At 43.7% G+C, this 26,460-nt stretch overlaps 1 protein-coding gene across 1 annotated transcript; it reads right to left on the bottom strand.

Moving 5' to 3' along the window:
• Positions 1-4,739: 4,739 nt before the first annotated feature.
• LOC128741722 (uncharacterized) lies at positions 4,740-26,460 on the bottom strand. The gene is made up of 10 exons (XM_053837710.1): positions 25,979-26,460; positions 20,322-20,460; positions 20,004-20,245; positions 19,775-19,929; positions 19,533-19,703; positions 19,067-19,467; positions 18,878-18,999; positions 18,710-18,813; positions 15,181-17,783; positions 4,740-8,479 (listed from the first exon to the last, which is right to left on the bottom strand). The coding sequence occupies exons 1-10, from the start codon at positions 26,129-26,131 to the stop codon at positions 7,275-7,277; spliced, it is 5,295 nt and encodes a 1,764-aa protein (XP_053693685.1). The 5' UTR covers positions 26,132-26,460; the 3' UTR covers positions 4,740-7,274.

Here is a 26,460-nt window from a genome sequence, read left to right as displayed (position 1 = left end):
CTTGGTGTTCCCAACTGACTCTGACTGGCTACGACTAGTGAAGAGGAATGTTCATGTTTTACGGATAGCTGCAAACGCAAAGGCGATATGAAAATATGTAGGGTTGCTCGTAAAAATGTACAATTACTTTCTGCCTAAGATGTTTTTCAGAATCCTTTTCTGCACCCTCCATCCTATGCAGAAATTTGATAACAAATTTTAACCGACCGACGACGTGAATTCCCAGTTCTGATATGAGAGCGAAACGATTGCTGGCGTTTTATTCCTGATACTAAGCCACTTGAAGCATGCTGTTTTAGTGATTTGCTGACTACCCACAACTAAATTATACATATATATATATATATTTAAGTCGTGCTCTGACTACTTTAGACATGAAAAAAAGATCTGACTAATTTTATATTTCAGTTATTATTAAGTTTTTTAATAACGCTAAGTATGTGTGTATGTAAATAGTAGTTTTCTTTTAAATTATACTCTCTCATTTCGAGTTAACTTTGTTGCCAAGGCAAAGGAATAAAAGCTGTGGCCTTGCCCAGCTCATGTATGTTACTGCAGCTCAGATAGATGGTCTTATTGCCACCCTTCACTGAGGAAATAATTCGATCGAATTTCAGACGAAACACTCACGAAATTTAACCAAATTAAATTACATTTGGGAAGCATTTAACAAAAAACAAAATGATTTTTAGTTGGCGTTTGCATACAATAAAATTATTAATCAAGAGAAGATATAAATTTTTATTGAAATATTAAATTTACTTTATAGTAATTGTAGGACGCGTGAGCGTGGAGCGTGGTTGAGAAAATCCCGAAGGGGGACATCCAAATTCACATGGGCGACTTCAACGCGAAGATTGGCTCAAACAACGCGGACCTTGAACGCGTCATGGGACGCCATGGCCTACGAGAGATGAGCGAAAACGGGGAGCTGTTTACAGAATTCTGTGGTGGATCGATCTTCCCCCATAGACCAGTACATAAAGTCACGTGGGTTTCCCGCGACGGCCGAACAGAAAACCAAATCGACCACATCTGCAGCAGCCGAAAATAGCGAAGGAGCTTTCTTGATGTACGCAACAAACGCAGCGCTGATATTGCATCCGACCGTCATCTTGTTATCGCTGAGATACGTCTGCGCGTCGCACGTGTCCAACGACGGGAGGAAAAAGTTGGATGCCGCTACGACGTCCGCCGATTGGAAAATTCTGAGGTGAAAAGGGCCTTTGTCGAACAACTTGAATCTCGAGCCTCGGAGTTGTCACCTGGTGGAACCGTCGAAGAGCAATGGACCGGCATCAAGAACAGCTTCATCACGACCAGTGATGAAACCCTCGGCAAAGCGCGCAGCAGGCGGAGGGAGTGGACTTCGGATGAAACTTGGAGGAAGATCGACGAGCGGAGAGAGGCGAAAGCCGGCATTGAGCGAGAGCGGACCAGATCGGCTAAGACAGCTGCCCGTCAACGATACGCCGAACTGGAGAGGGCTGTTAAACGTGCTTGTAGGCGGGACAAGAGAGCCTGGACTAACTTTCTAGCCGAACAAGGAGAAACCGCCGCCGCCAATGGTGATATCCGTTTGTTGCACGATATTTCTCGCCGCCTTAGTGGTGCCAGGATGAATACAAAGATGCCGCTAAAGGACAGAGCTGGTCAGCTATTGACTGCCCGTACAGAACAGCTTAAGCGATGGACTGAACATTTTGAACAACTCTTCCGAGTTTCAAATGTCAGAGACCAACAAAACCAGCCGCGTATGACGCCTACAGTTCGTCGAATCAATCGCGTGAACTCGGAGGCGCCATCGCTGGATGAAATTGTAGTAGCCATCAAGAGTATGAAATCCAATAGAGCGCCAGGGATAGATCGTATTTCAGCCGAAATGCTCAAAGCTGACCCATCTTTATCAGCCCAGATGATGCATCAGCTTTTCAGCAATATTTGGGAAACCGCAACTTTTCCGGTGAACTGGATGCAGGGCATATTGGTCAAAGTCCCTAAGAAAGGAGACCTAACTGAATGCGGTAACTGGCGTGGCATCACGTTGCTCTGTATTACTGTCAAAGTACTCTGTAAGGTAATCCTCAACCGGATCCAGGAGAAGATCGACGCTACTCTCCGACGGCAGCAAGCTGGATTCCGTGCTGGCCGATCATGTGTAGACCATATCACAAAGCTCCGCCTTATATTGGAGCAGATCAACGAATTCCAGAACTCTCTTCTGCTGGTGTTCGTTGACTTCGAAAAGGCGTTCGACCGACTTAATCACGAAAACATCTGGGGCACACTTAGGCGTAGAAGAGTTCCAGATAAGCTAGTCTATCTCATCGAGGCTCAGTACGAGGCGTTCTCGTGCAAGGTTTTATACGACGGTGTCTTGTCCGACCCCATAAGGGTTACTGCTGGCGTGAGACAGGACTGCATTTTATCACCGCTTCTGTTTCTCATCGTTATGGATGAGATATTAGTTGGAGCAATTGACAGTAGATCAAATCGAGGATTGCCTTGGAATCCTCTAACGATGGAGCAGCTAAATGACCTCGACCTAGCCGACGACATTTACCCTTATTCTGCGAGGCGAGTGACGTGACTATGTTGCAGTCACCGCGAACCAGGTGACAATTGTCACCTAGGTGACTCGCCTTGTCACTTAGGTGACAATGGTTTCTTACCTAGGTGACACGATTGTCACTTAGGTGACTCGACTCGCCGTGGCGTGTAACGGCGAGTGACAATTGTCGTATTGAGTCATGTGACTCGCAGAATAAGGGTGATTGTCTTGCTCGCACAACGCCGAAACGATATGCAGAGCAAGTTAGATGACCTCTCCGAGAGCTCCCAGGTAGCAGGTCTCACAGTCAATGTACCGAAAACTAAGTCTATGGTAGTGAACACTGACAATTCCACCAACTTCACAGTAGCGGGACAACAAGTTGAGCAGGTAGACGCCTTTCGATATCTTGGTAGCCAAACAACGCCCGATGGTGATACCAAGACTGATATAGCCACACGGATCAGGAAGGCCAGGGGTGCCTTTGCAGGTCTGCGAAACATTTTGCGCTCAAACCAGATCACTCTACGTACGAAAACCCGAATCTTTAATTCAACCGTTAAATCCGTACTGCTGCTGTATGCCTGCGAAACGTTGTGCGTCTCAGCGGAGACAACGCAAAAACTGCAGGTATTCATTAACCGGTGCCTGCGATACATCAGTCGTGCATGGTGGCCTGATAACTGGATATCCAATGAGGAACTCTATCGTCGGTGTCATCAACGGCCGATAGCCACAGAAATTCGTGAACGTAGGTGGAAGTGGATCGGACACACCTTGAGGAAAGGAGCGAACGAGGTTTGCAGAGAAGCACTCGACTGGAATTCACAAGGACAGCGTAGAAGAGGCAGACCCAGAGGCTCATGGCGACGGAGCTTAGCCAACGACATCCGGGCTGTAGACGAGAACCTGTCCTGGCGACAAGTAAAAGCCATGGCGGGTAACCGTCAGCAGTGGAGATCTCTGTTTTCATCCCTTTGTTCTGCCGGACCGGCGGACATGGACACATAAGTAAGTAAATAAGTTTGTATGGTTAATCAATAGCTGTCATGGAAAACAAAAAAAACCAGCGCGTATTTCTTATTTATAAATAGATACTAACCAAGCGAATTTGAATCATCGATATTTGTGATAACGGGGCTGCAATGTATATTCCGATTAGGTCTAATAATCATAACTACTTACGCTGCCTTTAGGTTGAATCACAAAGTCCAAGCAGTTGATAACCGACGTCAAACTAGAACATAAAACACGATGATTCATTCAATTTGTGTATACAAGAGTCACATTTTAGGCGAGGGCTATCTCGCATAAAGCCGTAAATTAGCGAATTAGCCGAGACGCGGAAAAATGAATCGAATTTATATTTGTTTCTTACAAGTTGAAACCTAAATTCGTCTACAAGATTATAGATATTTCTTAAGAAGTTTAATGATATTCCGTTGATTGCCAAACCACTTCTGCCGGTCAGGAAAGGTGATTTTCCAGTATTCCAAGACACTGTACGGAAGTAATGGATTCAACTGAAGGCGTGATAGACCGTTGGAAACATCTAAGAAAATGTTTTTGCCTGGAACTGGCTACTGGTGATAGCCTCTTGCGATCTGCCTGCCTAATATGATTGATTCGACCGTCTTGCCACCAGTATTTCCTTTTCTTGGTGCATTCATGAATACTATCAGATTTTCTTGTTATGATTACGTTCCGTTCCCGCCACTTGGATATCCACTTCCAAATTCAATCAAACTCCCGATCGACGTCAACGCATGATATCGCATGGAAAATTGCATCTTTTGACCAGGCTATCAGTGAGCTGAAATCGCACCACAATCTGAAACGATAGACTCGTAAATTGCCACATTTAAACGTTACTTTATACTTGAATTACCTAAAAACACGGTTAATGCTTCGGCTGGGACTTCCAGAACTGCTAGCAATTTTTGTTCGTTTTGATATTTTTCGCATCAAAGTTATTAATAAAAAATGAAAGCGTCGTCGCACGAAATTTAAACGTAAGGCGAATGTAATTTACAGTTAGCTTGTATAAATTGCGTACAACTATACGATGAAAATCATACGTTTTGTATGAAACCATTTTCGGAGAAGATTTCTTTCCACAACACTAAGAAATGTTCGATTCGGATTCTGTTTGGAACAAAAGTGTCATACCGGTTTTTTAATGTTCATAGTTATCTTGAAGTATGTATATTTTAAATTTCTTACTTTAATCTGTGTACAAAAAATAATAATTTAATTTAATTAAAAACCTATTTTCAGTATTTTTTTTATTACTTCTCCACTGTAGTTCGATAAGAATAATACTTTCTGAAGGTTGCTTTCCTCTCTCTCTCTCAATATGGATGTAGGTATATTCACCTTATGTTTTTTTTTTCGTAGGATAGTAGTTTAGTGATTTGTTGTTTAGTAAATTTTTCTCGTTCGGAATTAAGTTAAACCTGGTATATTTCTCACTGTTTTTTATTCTCTTCTTTTACTGAATTTTGTTCTGAATGTTCTATTTGAAATTTCCGCCAAAGTACACGTAAATGACAACTGTTAGTTTATTTTACTCTCTTGATTTTTTTCCTTTAAATTACAATGTTCAAGCGCAATCAGAAGAAGTTGGTTGTTTTGTAGTTTACATTAGACTTCTAAACATATTCACACTTCTTTTTCTGCTCTGGAATAGAGCCCCAGGACGCGTCAAATGGTTTACTTTTATTTAAATGTTTGATTTCTTGTTTCCATTAATCAATACCAACCACAAAACTTTTAGCTTCAACTAGTTTGAACTTTTTACACATACGAAGATACATGATTGACGCATTCACGCAGGAACACACGCACACACACGTTCACAAAGCAGCGAACAGTTCACGCCGCAGGAAACTAACGACATTTATCTTTTCTTCTTCATCAACTGACTAAACCGAAGAAAGTTGAAAAGAAGTTTGCTTTTATTTTCGTATTAATCACATAAGAACAATTTAAAACAATTGTCTTTTCTCTCCAGTCGCAGGGATGTGGGGACGACGATTGCCGTTCCGCACTCCTCGTCGACTTGCCAAGAGAGCTATAAGCGTTTTATTCATTCTATTTTTTACCGTTCTGAGCTTCCGGAAGGAGAAAGAGCAGTTTTCCTACACTTTTTTTTTGTTTTATTTCTAATGCTGCGGCAACGCACTCGACTCGCATTCTCACAAACGATAACCCGTGCAAGAGATTGTTTTTGTCTGTCAACTATTTTACTACAAGTAGTTAGCTACGCGGTAGAGGATTACGGCTGCGGATTCAAGGTGTGAACAAACAGAGCCATAGAAGAAAAAGCAGAAATACAACTGAACCTTAAAGTATCCCCAGTAATACAAAAAAAAAGATCTAACTTTCCTTATTCTTAGCGGATGCCAATGCATTACTTTCGAACATTGATTGGTTCAATCACCTTTTTGTTTATGATGAATATATGACAAAATTTTTAATTTACAAGTGACGATTGATTCATGCGAATGATAGAGATACAAGATTCCTCCATCGAATCTAATCAAGTATTGGCACACAACACAAATGTTTTCATTTTTTCATAAATTTACTGATAACAGAACCGTACTTTGACGTCCAGTCGATGCTTGAACAGAATCCATATTGAATCAAATAAATAGGAAAGACAAACAGTCAAAGCCCCAACAACCAATGAATCGAATCCAGAGCATCTACCAAGCAAGACCAGTCGACTGGAAAGCCACCAACCAAACGCTTATTGACCGAGATCCATGATATTTTTGCTTTCTCTTAGCCGTGCGATCGCAATCATCTAAATATTCAAAACATCGAAACATTCTGTACATATTTTCTACCGTCTAATTAGGTTTTTTGTTTTGTCTGAGAAAGGCAAAATTTTCGATCCTGAAGGTTTTTTGTAGAAAGCATTAGGAAACTTATCTCCGCGAGCTGCGCGCAATGCCATTACAACAGTTGATGCAACAGAGCCACAATGCCGAACAAGAACAATAAGATGCAAAATCGTCATACTGAAATTTTGCGCTACGAATAATTAATTATTCTCCCGTGTATGTCATTTTATAGCTTCGCTATTCGTCCATTCGATAGTGAAAGAATTTAAATAGATTAGCTTCTACAGGTTCCTTTCGAGGTGCCAGTTTTATCTTATTTCCGGCGACTATTTCTAATCATGTGTCGCGCATCATATCTCACTATTTTGCAACGAAACATAGGTATTCAATGAAAAGTACAATCCTTACGAGTACGGTACCATACTATCACTCTTGACAACGCTATCTATCCACCTATCTCTCTGCATCGCTTGTGTGTCATTCTCTCGCTTGCACTTCTTTTTTTTTCTTCTAGTTTGAAAGTTTAATACGAATCAGTAAACAAACAATGATTCGGTCCGGCACAAGGTGCCAAATCGTCGCAAGAAAAGCAAAGACGCACACGCAACGGATCGAATTACGGATATAGAAGATAAACCCCTGCTCTACTCTCTTTCTCGTTCCATCATCGGATTACATCGTAAATGGGTTTACAATTTGGAATTGGATTCTCTGTGGTTCGTTCTTCATGATTTTTATGCTTCATTTTCATTTTTCTTCTTTCTCTCTTTTGTTTACACAACACTGACAAGTTTACCTAAATATAATCGTTATTGATAAGTTAGAGTTAAAATTAACAACAGTTACCTACCGAGCTGGCTGCTCTTCGATTCTCACCTGTTGGTAATGTTGATACTGGTGGGAGGGGTGGCGGTTGCAGCGGAGTTTCCGCCGCTGCCCCCAGCTGCGGACAAGGACGAGGACGAGGATGATGAGGAGGAGGACGATGAAGCGGACACAACCATAGTGGTAGCAGTAGCCACGGTATTGCTGCCAACGCCGCTTATCGAAGCACCCACCGCTGACGCCGCTGCTGCCGGACTATTGTCGTTGTTGCCGCTAGAAGCTGCAGCTGCTGCAGCAGCAGCGGCAGCGGCAGCAGCCGCCGATGCCGGTGTCACCTGGATGAATTTGATACTATTGGTTGCGTTGTTAGTAGCAAGAGCAACCGTAGTCGTGCCGTGTGAATCTAGCTGCTGCTGTTGATGTTGATGCTGCTGCTGCTGCTGTTGTTGCTGTATCTGCTGAGCACGAATACTCACCGCTGGTATTCGCTGAAAGCTTTTGCTATTTACAATTGTGGTAGTTGACGAGCCTCCCAACAGACTCTGTACCGTCGTTGTGTGCTGTTGCGTTTGCTGCTGCTGTTGTAAAGAGCCTACACTGTTCACTAGCTTCTGCTGCTGAATGGGTTGGATAATATTTACAACTTTTGGATTTAACTGGGCCAGGAATTGACCGCGGCTGTTCTTAATGTTGGTGTATACTATCCGATTCTTGTCCGCATCGAACAGCATGTTAACAGTTTTTTCCAGCTTTACGTGCTGACCAGGCTGGCCTACCACCGTCGTTCCTCCCGTCCCCGTTTGTCCTTGGACTGTGGCATCCGTTTGGAATTGAGCTTGCTGTGCAGCTTGCTGACCCGCAGCTACTAGACTGGAATTCAGCGCAATCTTCTGCTGTATGAACTGCGGCGACGACGTCAGAATAATCTTGTTCTGCGTCGGTTGCTGCGGATTCTGACTCGTTGCCGAAAGGATCGCGATCGGTTGCTGTAGCGAGTTTTGGTGAACCACGTTGTACGTACTCGTTCCTACGACATTGCCCTGCTGCTGTTGCTGCTGCTGCAGCTGCTGCTGTACCATCTGAGCGGCAGCACTGTGATTGACCGGCGCCGCCGATTTTACTATCATCTTCTGTGACATCATCTTCGTTATCATCTCCAGCTGTTTTTTATTGAGATCTCCAGCTTTCTGGCCTGCGGCCAGCTTCTGGTTTATAAGCGTATGGAACTTCGGGTTGATGACGTTTTGTTTCACTGAAAAAAAAACAAACAATTGATCAGCGATTTTTATCAATATTTGACGGTACTGCTAGGACTGCTGGAAAAATGTGCAAAACCCCAAGCCCATCACGCCTATTCTGTAGTTCGAACGGATCTTTATTTTGTTCCACTTGTTTCGAACGAGTTGTTGCCCATTTGATTTTGCTGGCGGACTGAATCTGCTTTCGTTCCCAAACGTTGCAGTTATCTTCCCTTCTAATTCTTTGGCTTTACAAATTCGGCAGTCTGCAGAACACAGAAGCTGCTTCGTATTTTTCCCAACCTCATTCATTTGATTCACTGTACAATTTCACTGGTTCCGGTCGGGGCATTGACGTCACGAACTTCATCGGAAGTTCATAGACAAGCCAGCATATACTACCAGAATATTAGAGGTATAAATTTAACAATCTAAGAATTACACCATATTCAAGCTTTTTTATAGACCTTGCTCAAGGGCCCACTATTTCTCATTCAGCTATAAGAGTGATTTTTGCGCAGTCGGGATATTCAGAATGACGGTAAGCAATGAGGATCCTGAGTACAAACCCATGCTAAAATCACTTGACATCAAATGATCTGCTTCTATTGAGATGCAAAACCATGACCAATCCGTCGTCAAAGCAGAATCGGTAACTCTGCCGTTTACCCCTCATCGCCTCCGGTCAGCACTCCTGGTAGCCCGTGCTGCTTCAAACAATCGGCTCTATTCTTGTAAAGCTATCTGACATGCTAAACCCTCCTACTCCTGGTGCAGACGGGAAGAACAGAGCAGAGCAGAGAACCATTTCACCATGCAGCCGTTCGAAACCATCACAACTTGTCTAGATCAACGTAACCCTCCGATTTTTACCAAATGTGCGATGGGAATCTCTATAAGCAGTTCTTATAACTCGTAGAAACGTTGCAATATCCCCGTAGTTGTCCTGTACTCTAATAACCCTCAAGGTCCCTCAAGGCAGTGTGCTTGGCCCGCTCATCTTTATAATTTATATTAATGACCTGGTCGAGCTGCTGTCATCATCGAAATTATCGTTTGCCGACGATTTCAAAATCTTTCGGGTGATTGGTGCCCCTGCCGATTGTGTCGCATTACAGGAGGATATTAATCGTCTGCTAGTCTGGTGCAGTGACAACGGCATGCGTGTTAACTGCAATAAGTGTAAAGTAATATCATACAGTCGCCGTACCACCGTTTTTCTTCATCAATACAGCATGGGACCGGATTGTCTAGAACGTGTTAACTCTATTCTCGACCTAGGTGTTACTATTGACTCTAAATTGAGGTTCGACGAGCATATAAGTAGAGTTACTGCTAAAGCATACACCGTGCTTGGTTTTATGCGACGCCATGCGTCTGGATTCACTGACGTTTATTGCCTCAAGACGCTATATTGCTCTCGCGTACGCAGCATTTTGGAGTGTGCTTCCCCAGTTTGGGCTCCTGCACACGTAACACAGATCCTTGCGATTGAGCGAAGTCAGAAAAAAAATTTGCGATTCGCCTTGCGTCAGCTACCGTGGAATGATCCAGTCAATCTTCCCAGTTACATAGACCGTTGTCAACTAATTAGACTGGATACACTCGCAGTCCGGCGCGTCAAACAGCCGCGTCTATTTATATTCGACCTTATAACAGGCAATGTGGATTGCCCGGAACTCCTGTACCAGATACCGTGGAATGTACCTCCTCGTCGGCTTCGGAATCCACCGTTATTGGCCATCCAATTCCACAGAACAAATTATGGTGTGAATAATTGTTTTAATGTCTGTTTGCGTTCCTTCAACGATGTTTGTAATGTGTTCGATTTTACTCTGTCTAGAAATGTGTTTAGTAATAGAATCCAAAGCTTAAATTAGTTATTAAGTAAACAATCTGTACGACGTAGTCGAAGATGGTGAAATTAAATTAAATTAAATTAAATAACCGTCTGTCGATAAAGAAAAGTAACGTCTTAAAAACGGTTATTCCCAAGGCTTTTTAGAATATACGATTACATGTCACACTCCACTCGAAGAACTACCAGCCAAAACAGGCTTTTGTACATCATCAGCTTATTATTAGTTCGGCTTAAGAAATCGCCACATTTGTCAATCACCCCTGACACTCGCTGCTCGAGCATCTTGGTCAACAGTGATCCATAGCGTACGGGGTCTACCTCGTAGTCGACGGCCCTCTATCGGATTCACTGCTAAATATTGCTTGCGCTAGTCGCTTATTCGGCAGACAGCCCACTGTTAGTCGGTCGTGCTTTTGTCGCTCTGCGACAATTATGATTCATACTTCACTCCTTTAGACGAAGGAGTGTAGCGCAGGCGCATGAATCATGAAATATACCAAGTATACAAGGATGCGCATATTGTGAAGCGATTAAAATACGGCAGACTTCAATGGGCTGGCCACATAGCAAGGATGCCGGATGAGAGACCACCGTAAACAATATTTAGCACAGCCCGACAAAGACTGACGACTTCGAGGCAGACCCCGTACCCGTTGGATGAGTGCTGTTGACAGCGGATGTTAGGGGCGACTGAAGAGCGGCAGCCCAAGCCGCGGCAGCCCAAGCGGCAGCCGATTAATGTGGAGACGGCTCCTGAATTCGGTATGGATTCGATAGGCGGCTTGTCGCCCGAAAAGTAAGTAAGTACGTGACACTCCTTCAAATATGTTACCAAGAATTGATCGTAGGATCCTACCCTCAAAAACACCCAGAACTCTTCGATCGCGCTCCCTGAACGTCCATCCACGCTTCATTGCCATAGAATACCACCGGAAAACATGAGCGTAAGCTTTGAACGATATAGCAGACGGCGGGACTTCAGCTCTATTTGCAGCCGCTATGCCATTGTTTACTTCACGGCAAGTATCGTTGTCGCATATCACTAAATGTACCAAGGTAGACAAATTCATCGGTTACTGCAAATGGATCTCCATCCACCACCATCTTTGCAGTTTCTTCCTTAGGATGCGTAAAACCCTCGAACACGGCTCTATGGACCGGTGATATCAGATATCAGTGTCGTCCGCAAAGCCTAGGAGCATGTAGAGTTGGATGTACTGTTTGTACTGTTTGTTTGCACGTCTGCGCTTCGGATAACAAAGCTTCTCATGAATTGTTCAACAGCAAATTCGATTGCCCATCACCTTGCTTTGAATCATTTAACGCGACAACTGACGTTAGCGGTTTTAAACTATCAAGAGTAGCACCTATTAACCAATCATATTTGAGTACAATCGGCCGCAACTCATTTCGTTTAACGTAATCGTACCGTTGCCTTGAAGTCTAGGAACAAATGGTGGATCTATAAGTTAAATTGTCGAAATTTTTCCAAGATCTGTCATAACCGCAAGATGAACATTTGGCCGATGTCGAATCTTCCAACAAAGGTTTCCCGCAGCGGCATCAGTTTGTTGATGAATCCACAACTTATCCATCAGCCTCAATTGTTATCCGGTTTCCACTTCCACCGATAGTTCCATCCTGTTCATCATTCAACAGCGCATTGAAATGTCCTCCGATCTGGTACTTAACAGGAGTGGCACAGTTAATTCCATTTATTGTTATAAAGAAGCTTCTAACATCGTGCCTGTTGAAGCAATTGTTCGTATTCGCAAGAACTCGTCCCCAGTTGCGACGGCGAGGTCTCTTTTTCGGCAACTCTAGCATTGCGGCATCTCGCCCTAACCCGGCGTCTCACAGTTGCACCCAACGTACAAGCTCTGTCTGAATCGATTCTTATTGAACAACTCTTCGTTAATAGATCGCATGGATGTGCTTCCACTGTTCATTCAAATAAGCTCCAACTTGTTCACCGATCCACTCTTCAACTTTCCGAGAATGTCATGCAGCAACTTTTTCCGCTAACAAGTCTTGCACGTGCGTTTCGACCTGAATCACCGGGTGCGAATCTTGCTTGCCACGAAATAGTGCTTCGATTTGATGTTTGGTCCCCGGAAGGACAGATGCCGTAAGTTTCCACCCTCATCCAGAATGTGGTAGATCTGAGAGCAACCTTTGCATTAGGAACTTTCCAGATATGCTTCCGAATGTTTCGGTGCGTAAAACAGCGCACCTTCCAAAGATGCCATTCCTCTGGTTGTGGCAAAGTTGTTTAACCCTAGGCTATTGCGGTAGAAGACTTTCTCTACCGGTAGCTGGGCTAAAGAACTCTACGCCCTACTTAAAAGCAAAGCCTTGGGAATAAACGTCTTTAAGACTTGACCCGATAGACTATCGACAGACGGTTATAAGATTACAGGACAATTACGGGACTAGTCACGCATAGGTGGTTACTGGTAGACCTAATAAAACGCTTCAAATGTCAGAAGGAGATAGAGATCGTGAAGAGCTAGAACAACTATTTCGGATTAATAGGACGCGCGCGTTCTACGAGAAGGTGAACCAATCTCGTAAAGGATGTACAACGAAGCCTGATATGTATTGGGACGAGGAAAACTTGATCACAAACGAGCGCGAGATGGTCGACAGGTGGCAGCAGTTCTTCGATGGGCATCTCAATGACGGTATAACAGAAGCAGATGGAATGGAAGTTCTGCTGAGAGTGCATAAACACGGTAACAGCGTACCGGCTCCTGATCTTGAAGAGATCCAGCGAGAAAACAGTCCGCTGAGGAACAACAGTCACCGAAAAGGGCCGAAGGCCCTTCACTGGAAAATTTCAAGGATTTGGGAGGAGGAGAAACTACCGAAATGAATGGAAGGCGTAGTCTGTTCGAGCTATAAAAAGGGCAATCGACTCGACTCGTAGCAATTCCCGTCTATCTCCAATAGCCAGAGAATTCGCAGGGTAATATCAGGCGGGTTTCATGGGGCCGTGCTATTTCCGTGGATTATAGGGCAGCGTACGATACTGTCGAACGCAAACAGATATGGCAATTTATGCACGAGAACGATTTTCCGGACAAATTGACGCGGCTGATCAATGCTACCCCGGAGCGCTGTCTGTGTGTTTCAGGGGCAATTTCATGGCCCCAAGAATCACGCAGAGGGTTGCGGCAAAAAAATGGACTGTCCTGCCTGTTTGTTATTCAATATCGCTGGAAATCTCTGGTCACCGCCGATAATAATACGAGTAAAGAGATTCCACGACGCATTCAAGCTGAAAGTCGAGCCTACTTTTTCCTCCACAAGACGCTTCGATCAAGAGACATAGGCCGCCACACAAATCTGACGATGTACAAAACGCTTACTAGACCGGTAGTTCTCTACGGACTTGAGACTATAACTTTGCTTACTGAGAAGACATATGTGCAGTTGCCGTATTTGAACGAATGGCGTTGCGGATTATTTTGGCAGAGTACAAACGTATAGCGGAGAGTGGCGTAGGCATATGAACCACAACTTACCGGTACTACTTGGAAAGATTCCCATCATATATCTGGCGAAAGCGGGGATTATGATGGGCCGGACACGTCGCAAGGATGCCGGACGATTGCGCAGTGAAATCTGTTCTTTTCAAGAACACCACCGACACCAGGAGCGATAAATGTAGCTATCTTGCAGAAAAAGCCGCAGGTTGAACTAATCTCTTGCCATAACGTGCTTACGTGATGATTGCATTTTAAAGCGAGATCAAATATCAAGCCAAGATACTTATATATCTCTGTCTTTTGAACGGTAATACCATTGACCTCCAATTTAGGATGAAGTGGCATTTTTAAGCGAGAATGGAAAATCATGCATTCGGTCTTGAGGAGAGTTTCAGCAAAATATGAAATTAGTATTAACAGATGTTCTTGCATTTGATTTATAACGATTCATTGGTCAGTGCAAGGATACGGTAATGACGCATCTTCTACGAACATCGTTGGTTTTCCGTGCAACAGTCCTAAATTGCTGCCTTGCGGCACGCCGACATTTAAAGGTGCAGGTACACTCATTTGCCCGTACGTACTGAGATCTTCCAGTTAAGTAACTTTTAATCAATTTACTCGCCATTCCGCGAGTCCCATAACAGTACAGTTTTTATGAAAGTATTTGATGGTCGATGATGTCAAAAGACATCATCTTTTTTAAATCCAAGTAGAGGACTCCCATGATTTTTTTTAATCCATTTCTGAGTAGATGTACTCGAACAGTTTGAATCGTATAAAAACACCCAACGTGCTGGATGGCTCGACCAAGTTGAAGCCGACTTGCGTGTGTTGAGGTGCTTAACGAATTAGCGTCGAGTAGCCCAAAACCGAGAACAGCGGAGAGGAATTCTTGATACAGCAAAAGAAACCCCGGCACTATACTGGCAGAAGTAAGTGTTATGCGTTATGGACTATTTTTGGCGGAGTTAAACTAAAACCTGCGTATTCGAACCAACCAGAACCAGAGTGAAGGAACTCCTCAGAAGAGACCTGACAAAAGACGACACGTTACGGTAAACCGGCCACGTCGCGAGGATGCCGGACGACAGTGCTCACCAAGTATCCCGCCAGAACCAGGAATAGAGAGCCCCCAGATCGAAGCTGACTTGCGAGTGTCCTTTCTGTATAACTTTAATCATTTCATTTCATTTCATTGAAGTCAATTATTTTTTACAGTTTGCATATCATTTTTTCCAGTTCATCCAATGTTCGTTCTTCACAAAAAACACATTTACTCCCCCATAAGAAGTTAATAACTTGACCAATATTATAAGTCGATATCAAAAATGAAAAAAGTTGTAAAAGACACTCCACTCACCTGTCTTATCGTTCGGTCCATTCAACTGCTTCTTAAGAGTCGACGCTGGGGTCGCCGTCAGTACATAGGTTTCACCCTGGTGGGTGATTCCGTGCTGAAGCTGTAGCTGTTGTTGCTGCTGTTGCTGATGTTGCATCAACTGTTGTCCAAGCTGTTGCTTCGTTGTCATCACCTGATTACCGCTAACGGTAACTATGTTGCCTCCACTGTTTGCCAGCTGCTGCATTTGCTGTTGCGACAAAACGATCGGAGTCGTGTGCTGAACGATATAACTGCTGGTTGGAGTCGATGTACCGCTACTGCTCGCACTACCCGCCGTTCCTGCACCGGTTGCAATGGTTATTTGAGCGGTCGGTTGCTGCTGTTGCTGTTGTTGTGGAATTACCGGGACAGTCGTCTGTGCCGTTGCCACTAAAGGATTTAACACCGTCTGAGGCTGCTGTTGGACCACTTGCACTGCAGGAGAAGTGATCAGGAATGATGTGGTAGCCGGTGAAGCTGACGTTGGAACTGCAGGGACAGTAGCTTGCAGATGATTTACTGGTTCTAGCTTAATTTGCGGGATGGAAAGAGCTTGTTGGTGATAGCCGCTTCCAGCGGGTAACACCACCGTGCTAGATTGATGATTGGGAGCATTTATTTGGGACGAAGATGGTGAAGACGCAGCGAGCAGCTCGTCGGGAGGTTCGATTTTAATCTGATCGGCAGGAATGGTGGCAGAGACCGGTTCGTTCTGTTGTTCTACTTTGACCTCTGTTTCCGGTACCACCTCCGTCACATCAGCATTGTCAGACGCAGAAACATTCTCTTCAACGATGGGTTGAGGTCGGAAAATCTCCTCTTTGGGCGGATTACGAACAACGAAGAAACTGCTGCCTACTTGGTAGTTACACCGCTTGAGAATCTTTCGCCGTTTGCTCTTGAACCTTTCGATAGCCGATTGCCGATCGAAACCAACCAACTCTGAACAATAACCAATTTTGTTCACCGCAACTTCCTCCGCGGCGGGAACGTTTATCAGTTCACTGACCGTTAGTGGATCTTCCTTAAGGTCACCACCGGTGCCAGCACCGGCCTCATCCGTACCCTCAAGCTGATTAAGTATTCCGTCCTCCAGGATTCCATTCCAAAAGTTGCTTGTCTGATTCAACGATTTCATATCGTCAATTTGGCACTCTTGCAAGATTTTGTCCAGCATCTTTTCATCCTCGTTGGACTCATTCAAACTAAGGTTCAGATCATTTAAACTGTCCCCACTGAGATTATTATCCGAATTAGAACACGTTTCCAGCTTAACTCCCAGATCGTCGCCATCTTTACGGCCCGCGGATGCGGAGCTACCGCTCCCAGCATCCAATCCCAATGGATGAGGTTCGACGAGGCTCTCCAAAGCAAAGGGCTTCGTTCTGAAAACACTTTGCTCCGTCGATTCAATAAAGATGTCGGCCGGCAGGTCGGCACCAATCGTTTGCAGCTCCAGTGCTATTCGATTTGCATCCATTTGGAACAACGGATCGTTGTGCAGCAGATCAGCGTCCTCCTCTAGCACTACTGGCTCCGGAGTCTTCGGCCGGAAATGAAGCCAACTGGATTGAATCTCATCCAACAGGTCCGCATATACACTGGCAGCGTTCCGATCAGGCTCGACCGATGGATCATCAGAGCCGGAAGGTGCATTCAATCGACCGCTAGAGGATTGTCGACACCTATTTGATGATGTTATCCCTGGGGAAGCCGTCGACCTCGTCGTTTGATACTGGGACAGTACACGACTCTGCTCTATACTACCGCTAATACTATTACTAAACGTTTGGATAAAATTGTTTCTACTATTGACATTAGTACTACTGTTGCTGCTGCTGCTGTTACTGCTACCTCCATTCACTGGCCGACTGCTGTTGCTGTTGTTGCTGATCCGGTTTCTATAGCTATTATTTACATTGTCTATCATGTGCTCATAATCTTCCAGGACTTCTTGCTTCACCTCCACTACACTTTCATCGCCAGCTTCTCTTTTTATCACATTATTTTCTGAGTTATTCACATTACCACTAGTACTACAACTGCTACTACTATTACTACTAATTACAAACGCCGACGAGGACGCCGCCGTCGCTGATGTCCTCTCATCACTTAACATCTCCTGTTTCACTTGCACCCCAACCCCAGCGGCGAGCCGTTCCTCGCCGTCATGTCTTCGAACTAAGCCGACACCGGCCATAAACAGTTCATCCAGGTCTGTTTCTTCCTTGATCACTAGCTGTTTTCTTCGCTTTATGCCACCACTACTGTACACTAGCAGGCCACTTTCTTCCTTTCGTTTTCTGCACGCCACCGGATTGACTGCCAGAGCCGAGGCTGACGCTGTCGTTGTCGCTGCTGCTGATACCGCCGCCGTCGTTGCCGTCACCGCCGTGGTAACCGGAATGACGATGCTCTCCTCCTCCGGTTCGACCGACACCGCAGCGGCCGGAGTCGTTTCCGATTCGATAATCTTGTAATCCAGCCGGGACCACAGATCATCCAGATCAGTCGTTGCGCGATCGATGATGACGCGGCCACCGCGTCCCATGCGCCGCCGAGCAAAACCAATGCAGCGAGGTCTGCCGGAACAGGGGGAGAAAGATTAAATTAACTATTTGTGTGTGTTTTTGTGTTAGTGACATTCGTAAAACAAAGTATTTTAAGTTAATTTTAACCCCCAATGAAATGTTTAATTGCATGATCGTAATTTTAATGAAATGTTCAATAACCTAGGCTTTGAAATTCAAACTAAAGGTTGAAATCGAAGAATTTTCCTGTATTTATCCTGTTAAATGTACTACAACTTGGTTATTGCCTAGTTTGCCATATTGTTATCAGCAAAGGCAATTAATTGATTGTAGTAAATTTATATTCCTGCTTTAATTATAGACAACGAATGAGAATTCCATTCGTATCCCATGGAAGAACAGGATTTCTAACGAACAATTTAATCAAATTCTATATAGACGACTTATCTTAATGATGGGTTTGAAATTCGAAAATGGTAAAAGGTTTTTTGTGTAACTTGTACTACAACTTGGTTATTGTCCGGCATGCTATTGATGAGAGCAGAGACAATTAATTGATCGTAGCAAATTTATCTTCCTGCTATAATTATAGACAACAGACAAAAGATGAATCCGTGTCCCATGGAAGCAGGATTACCATCGTCGAACGGTTAAACCCTGTTGGAGTTTAATTATGCTTCAATTTGTAGCAAATCTAGCTTCTGACCAACTAGGAAGTCATTGAACAATCCAAAGATTTTCGAAAAAGAAAATCAATTTTTCCATTTTTTTTCTCATAAAATGTACTACAACTTGGTTATTGTCCGGTGTGCTATTGATGAGAGCACAGACAATTAATTGATTGCAGCAAATTAATCTCCCTGTTATAATTATAGACAACGAATGAGGATTCGATTCGTGTCCCATGGAAACAGGAGCCTACGTCTACATTTACTAACAAGTAAAACCAAACCATGCTCAAATCGCCAGCCACTTACCTTGGATGCCGAAGGGAAGTCAGCGTAAACCGGTACCTCGGATCTGCCTTTCCATTATCCTCCTTGGATTCCCACGGCCAGTTGCCGAAGTCATTCGTAATGGGCTAAAAGTACAACAGTATTTTATTTCAACCGTCCTCCGGCAGCACAGTGCTAATTTCAACAAACCCTATGATATTGACTAAATTTGCTCCGCCGAAATGCATACGTGTACTCCTCTTCCGGAGTGGCGTTACCCTGCAGGTTAGCGAGTTCCTCGTCGTCGGAGGACAGTGCCGGATCGGCGGAGCCTAAAATATCCAGCGACCATGGTTATAAGCCACCCTAGAAAGCAACAGATGATAAGTAATATCTCACCGGTGCCGAGTCCGCCTCCGATGGTGCCTTCCGCTGACTTCTGCATAGCCGCTCCACCAATGCCGACGCCCGCTGGATGATACTGATAATGGTAACCAGCCGTTCCTGCTCCTGCGTGACCCAGCCCGACACCGGAACTGCCGGCAACCGCCGCACTGTTAGCCGAAGAACGCTCCTTGGGAATTTTATGTTTCCGTTTCTTATACTGGCGTTTCTCTTTCCGACCCGTGGTCAGAGCTTCGGCATCCCGCTTGCTGGAACTGGTTCCGTGATAGTGCGACGAGCTCCCACTACCGTACGCGACTCCCGTCGCAGAATTCCCAGTAACACCCGTGCCGGAGCCAGCCAGCGCGGAATGGTGCGATGAATATTGATTCGAGTAGATCGGCGCAAATGCAGGTCTGTAAAAAAATATAAAACACACATCAGTGATTAAACACTTTATGGATGACGGTGAACAACTGACCTAGTGGCTTTCGTTGCTGTGGAGGTATATTCTGCTAGCAGCTGCCCGTTGAAATCTTGCGTCTGATAGCGCTTCTCGTAAATTTCGATACTCAGATGCAGCTGTTCGCGCTTCATCTTCTCGCGACGTTTAATCATTTCCAGCAGGGTTACCGCTCGACTGAGATCTCGCCTAAAATGAAAATTTAAGCATCAATAAATTGTTTGCAGCAAAAAAAAACACCCCAAACAACTGTTACACACCTCAACTTAAGCATCTTTTCATAAGAGGACTCATCATTCTTGCGATTCTTCCGGGTCTGCATCTTCTCCGTTCGTCTCCGGAATGCCAGGTATGGATTGTTTGGGGTCGTATTGCCCCTACTTTCTGTTTTCACCGACAGAATCAAGGGATGTTGCTGTTGAGAGGGTAAAAGGATGATTGCAATCAAAAAATATTCCAGAGAGGTTCCTTTTTACGGTTGATACTTACGGTTTTCAGACGCTTATTCAGCCAGTAATCGTAAACGGCTATGCTAACCTCGTCGTCCTGTTTCAGCAGTGCTTTGGCTTCATTCAGCGTCACCACCGTCTGGCCGGAACTCCGCTCCAAACGGTCCATCATCGTCTCAAACCTCAGCGCATCCAGATCCAGCCGCTTGCCCTGGGTGTTGACCCACTGTTCGTCCCCGCTGTCCATATCGTAGTCGGGTACGTCCTGCTCCAGGTTCAGCGCTAAAGTGGTGCAATGCAAGGTAAATGAAAAATTAATACAAAGCTCCCTTTGGCTTGCGTTTAATGGACGTCTTACGCTGCATGTGGATCATCTGCTTCGGCATCTTGTAGTCCTGTGGGTAGTACCGCTCGTAAAACTCCGAATCGGTCGCTTCGAACACCTCCGGCGTGGGAATGATTAGTCCTGTACATATTGCTCGCTGCAGGTGGTGCTCCTGGATTTGGGAAAAGCAGAAACGTTTATTAACGACAAATTCCTACTCATTTTCTAACGTAATAGATCGAATGTATTTCCGTAAATTTTTATAAAAGACTATAAAAACAGTGATATGAAGCCCTAAAGAATGTGTGAATCCCTGAAGCTATAAAGCTGATGTGCACCTGGGCGTATTTTAACACGTTTAATAAAGTATAGAACCACAACTTACAATAAAATTTTGGTTAATTTTTATTCAAAGAATGGTATCGGAACTAAGATTGATGCAATGTAAGGAAATGCAACTAAGTTGAGAAACTATTGCTGATTTTCTACCAGAACGTGCGTAGACTTCGAATCAATATCGTTTTCTTTTTATTATTGAGACGGATTTTGATACGTAACTTGATGATTTTAAGACATAATCGCAATCAGCAGAACAGAAGAAAACCCCGCGTTGGTATTGTGTTCATCACCATCTTTAACAAGCTCAGTTGCTCCGTGGACTTTTCCCCGATTTATGAATTGTGGTTGAAAGTCATAGTGGCCACCCGTTCTCTGAGCATCAATGTAATTCTTGAAGCCAGCAGATTTCACTGCACAGTCGTCCGACATCCTTGCGACGTGGCCGGCCCGTCGTAATTTTCCAACCCTCGTCAGGTGTACGATGGAAATCTCACCTAATAGTGGCTGCAGTTCGTAGTTCATACGCCCGCGCCCGCTTTCTGTTTGTATTCTGCCAAAAATACACAATCCACAACACCTTTCGTTCAGAAACGGCAAGTGCACGTATGTCTTCCGTAAGCAAAGTTACAGTCTCAAGCCCGTAGAGAACTACCTTGATCGTAGCGTTCTACGGAGGGAAAAGAAGGCTCAACTTCCAGCTTGAATGTGGCGCTGAATTTCCTCCTCCTACTACATAGTATCGTTGGCGGTGACCAGATCCCAAATATATCAGCTGATCAACCACTTCGAATACTTGGCTGTCAATGGTCACTGTTTGTGGGAGGTGAACTTGTTCTATGACACCTCTCCCAACCATATATTTGGTTTTCGACGTATTGATTTGTAACCCAATCCTCCTAGCCTTCCTTTTTAGTTTAGCGTAAATTGCCTCCGCGATCCCAAGGTTTCTAGTAATAATGTCGGGGTCGTCTGCGAAGGCTAGGGGTTCATGTTTCGAAACCCGCACCTTCCAAACGGCGATAGATTGTCCTTTTTGTTATTCCTCAGCTGACTGATTTCCGGCCGGTTCTTTTCGAGATCGGGAGCCAACAGTCTGTTATCGTTTATAGGCACTCCTAGGTTAACTTTCATTGGCCGCCATTGAGATGCGAACTGCTTCCAGCTGTCGACCACCACGCGCTCGTTTGTGAACAAGTTTCCCTCTTCGTCCCTACAAATATCAGACTTTGGTGTATATTCTTCACGAGATTGATTCACCTTCTCACAAAACTTGCGCGTCTCATTAAACCCGAACAGTTGTTCTAGTTCGTTACGATCTCTATCATCCTTCTGGCGCTTTTTCCTTCTCAGAATCATGACCAGCGCAGCTTCCGCGTTCGTCGATACTTGGCCAATTTCTCCCTCGTGACAATGGTTAGATAATTCTTCCAAGCTATTTTTTCCTCTCCATCGCTTGTTAGTATTCCCCTGCAAACTAATCATTTCCTGCATGAGAGATTTATTCACCTAGTACCGCGGTTGTGGCCTCATTGACGGCCAAAAGCATTTCCTGCTCCATTTGTCTTTGAGGGTGGAAGCATCTATCTCCACAGAGGAGCTTCATCCAGTAGGCGCGTATAGGTCTAGGCAACTCGCGAGTTGTCTAATTGCAGAATGTTTAACCGAGGATGGCTTGTCACGAATCACGATGTATATACCGTTGATAACTTTGAACGTACATTTATTGCTACTATATATAATGTTCCGTGTCGATATCCGCACCACAGAAACAACCATACGTGTTTTGGGGTTTTGGGGTGGGGTAATCACAGTATCCTCCTTGCTAGGTTTAAGAAAATGTGAGTTTCCTCCATTTTATAAGCGGCTGCACTCGAAATGATTACCCTGACCTGCACACTATGTATGGAGATCGGATTCAAGTATTCTGACTGACCCTGTTACATCTCAGATGTACCGCAGGGAAGCAACCTTGGACCACTGCTCTTTGTTCTTTTTAGAAATATGTTGTCAACTGTCTTGTCCGCTGGTTTTCAACATTGTAACGTGTTTAAGATAATTAGAACATACTTCGACTGCACAGACTCCCAGCTGGCTTCGAGGTATGACGCTGTTAGAGTCAATAGGATCGTAACAACTGACCCTGCAGTTGTCCTGCACTTTAACAGCTGGTTGCGAAGTCTGTCGTATAAAAACAGGTCAAGTTTCGATAACGGAATGTAGCACCTAGGCTTTGCTTTGCTTCTTTCGACCGTACTGCAATGCCTAATGGACGGGTTTTAAGACGTGCTTTTAATAGTGCTCCAGTGACATGCTTGCCGTCAATATCTCGCGTTCCACCGAAAAAATAACGCCATCACTTTTTGATACGCAATGGTGGGACTCTTTTTAATTTCCTTAGTATTTGTTAAATCGCAATTCGCAAAAGTGTTTAGTGGCCCCCCTGCCTTTAATCATTGTACTATTCACTGCTACTCTTTAGATATATTGTAATTCCTCTTGCAAAATGGCAATCGATTTTATATTAAAATTATCGGTTACTTAACCGAATTGCGACTGTGTGATACTTGTATTCCAAGTAAACATAAGAGATTCCAAGGTGCCTACCATCTTCGAGCATCGCACAATTCGCTAGTATTGTCTATTAAAAAATCTGGTTTAAATATCAGCAAAATTGACCTTTTCAAAAATATTGCATCGCAAGCTTCAAACCACGAAACTACTCCTATGGTGCCCAGTCCAGGCATAGGAGCTGTGGAGGCCAAATCGGATCGCCCTGTGAATGCTGCGGGCCGCTACGACCTGACAAATTATCAAATACGTGGCAGCAAAAACCATTCTCTAGGAATCACCACAAAATTTAACCGGAAAGCATTATTCGGATCTACAACATGCACGAGGGTTTACGACTAAACTAAGTGACACGTGTCATCAAAAAATCTACTCATAACTCCAACATCCGTCTAACCAGTTCGCGGGCCGCACGAATCTTCTCAAATCACTGATATTTAACTTCAATTCGTTGTACCTAATTCTTATTCTAGGGAAGGATTTGTTATTTAGTGTATAAATTTCCCATATGTTCTAGTGGTCAGGATATCATTATTAACTAACATTTCTTTACGCTATTCAGTCTTCAACTACACGTAGTTTTCTATGGCAATTGTAAATGTATGGTTTCTTTTCCAGGAGCATTTGATGCATGCTTTACAAGTTGCGCAATTTTATTTGATGTAGAATCGTGTTTGAAATTAATTTTCGGAAATTTATCTTCTTTGAGATCTGTTTTCATGATTAATACGGCATTTGGACGCGTCACGTAGATGTAGAATCAACCACTAAGATACTAATAGCTACACTGCCGTAAATCGCATATCAGTCTCATTTTCTATGAAGTTTGCTATATAAATGGAACTGTTAAGCCATTTACGGCAGTACATTAGACCTCGATTATTTTAAATTCTTTTGTTGTTGTATTATATTGCAGGAATATTTTGAAAGACAACAGTCTCAATTGAATACTCCCAACAGATTAAAATTCAAAACCTTTTGCTGCCGAATCCGTGGTATTCGTGATATTCTCTTACAAAAAATGGTTTCGATCTGAATAGGACTACAGTTGGATTTCAAATTTGGAATGGTTCGATTTTGGCATGGTTCGATTTTGGCATGCCTCGATTTTGGCAATAAAAGTATCCGTTTTTGGCAACACAAGATATTTCTCTTCCAAAAATATGCTTAAATATCAATCAGTTTCCGCATACATGCTTTGAATGACGAAAAAATGATGCCCTGAGTATGTTTATGAAAAAAAGTTATGTGGTTTCGAACAATAATATTTGTATTGCCGTAGGACTACGTCTTACCGCAGGGTGTCAATAACTTATTTGCACCGGACGGATAGCTTTTGTCGACCTTTTTAAACATCAAATGGTTGCAATCGGTGATTAATGATATTTAGTCAACTTCTAAAGCATTTACATTAATTTTTTTCATATCGAAAAAGGGTCTCGATTTTGGCAACATAGGCGACACGCATTTGTTGCCAAATTCGAAATGCTACTGTAGTACATTCACTTGTTATTTGGAACTATTCAATTTATTTTAGTTTCATGCGTAACCCATTATGATAGGGCGCTCATTGAAATCACGTACATATTAAATTTCATACGGAAATACAAAATAGGTTATTCCTGAAAAATGCTGACAGGAAAAAGCGGAAATTCAGACCATTCTATGCAAGCAGCAAAAATGGCGGTTGCCTTAAACGTGCTGCCAATTTACGTACGAGCTAATGTACATCTTTGCGCAATATATATAGAATGAAACATGAGGCATACAAAATCAGATAAATCAATACAATTTTGCTTCGTTATTTTAATGTCCGAACAAACTTTGACATGAATTATACGTTTAAATATAGTGCAAAATATTAAACTAACATGCAAAAAACCCTCTTGTAACTACAAATCTATAATTCATTAATAGAGAATAAGAGAGCATTAATGGAGAATACATTATATTAATAAATAAAAAACCTTAATGTTATAAGAATTGCCGAAAAGGAATCCAGGAGAAACGTAGGACCTGCCTAGGACATACTATACACTTCGTTAGAAGTATACTACGCAAATCGTAATGGCATAAACAGATTTCCTCTCAAAATCATGAATCAAAGAACTAAAAATTGCAAAAAAAAACCGTGAACTGATTGTTACTTTGCCAATGAACAGAAATATAGGCAACAATTTTAAAATATATCAGGTTTACAAACATGTTCAAATAATGTTTTAAAATTGAATTAAACAAGCCATCAAATTTGACAAGCAAAAGGAGAGCTCATCTGCACGCAATCGCGCTTCCATCGTGCTCCTCTAGAATCGCCTAGAATCTGCCAGCGGTACATTTCCGCACGTATCCGTAATCCGATGATGGCCTGATAATGTACTGTTATTAGTAAATAAAAACACTACCCACAGGCCGACACAAGTGTGTTGGTTTTTTTTAAAGAGCTCGAACTGTCAAACAAAACATACATGCATGCAGGCATTTTAGCGCCAACCATCAATCGAATGCACCGTAACCGAATCGAACGTAAACAATACCATTAATCCACCGGTTTCCGTGTCGAGAAGCCGTATCGCGACAATTTGGCCGGCAAAGTGCCATCGGTTCGGGGTTTTGCAACCAGTTTTGCCACGGAACAAACGAAAATTTTACACCATTTCAGACCGTCTGCCGCCATCCGGGATTTGCTAGTTTTGCCAAGATGGCGGCACACGAAACCTCGTTTTTCGCTTGCTGCGCACCAATGGCGAACAAAAAAGCAAATTTTCTGAGCACTTTTTTCTTACCGATTCCTCCTCTTTTTCCATTCCACTGGGCATCTGCGGCACGGCCCGGTTGATGGCCGAATATTCCGGAAGATCCGGCAGCTCCTCGGCCAAATATATAGGCATTGGTTTCGAGGGATCAAGGGCCCTCGCCCGAAACGAAAGCTTCGACATCTTTTTTTGCTACTCTTGCCTCTCGCTTGCTCCAGTGGCTGCTAGTGCTAGTGAAACGCCTATTTGTTGACTGTCACCACTGCTTCTTTCTCTTTTTCTCTTACTCGTATCGCACTACGATCGAACTGGATGTGCGTGCAAAAAAACTGGGACCCAAACCAAGAAAACCAAACGGAAGAAAAAAAAAACACGCGAAAATCTACTTCCAAGGTCCGCTAGGAGGTCCACCGGGACCCGGTAACACGACCCGGAACGTATTCTAGTTCATTCCGGTAGTCACTGCGCTCTCGCACTCAGTCACAAACGGGGAAAAACAATTTTCTAATCTT

This window comes from Sabethes cyaneus, chromosome 3 (assembly GCF_943734655.1).
Source record: "Sabethes cyaneus chromosome 3, idSabCyanKW18_F2, whole genome shotgun sequence".
NCBI classification, from domain to species: Eukaryota; Metazoa; Arthropoda; class Insecta; order Diptera; family Culicidae; genus Sabethes; species Sabethes cyaneus.
Note: the sequence above shows the minus strand (reverse complement) of the source record. Positions and strands in the feature narration are given on the sequence as shown.

Coding starts and splice junctions, on each gene's coding strand:
- LOC128741722 (XM_053837710.1), bottom strand. CDS start 26,131: ATGTCGAAGCTTTCGTTTCGGGCGAGGGCCCTTGATCCCTCGAAACCA. Junction 20,461..25,978: donor TGGAAAAAGAGGAGGAATCG/GTAAGAAAAAAG, acceptor TCCCAAATCCAG/GAGCACCACCTGCAGCGAGC. Junction 8,480..15,180: donor TGGACCGAACGATAAGACAG/GTGAGTGGAGTG, acceptor TTTTTTTTTCAG/TGAAACAAAACGTCATCAAC.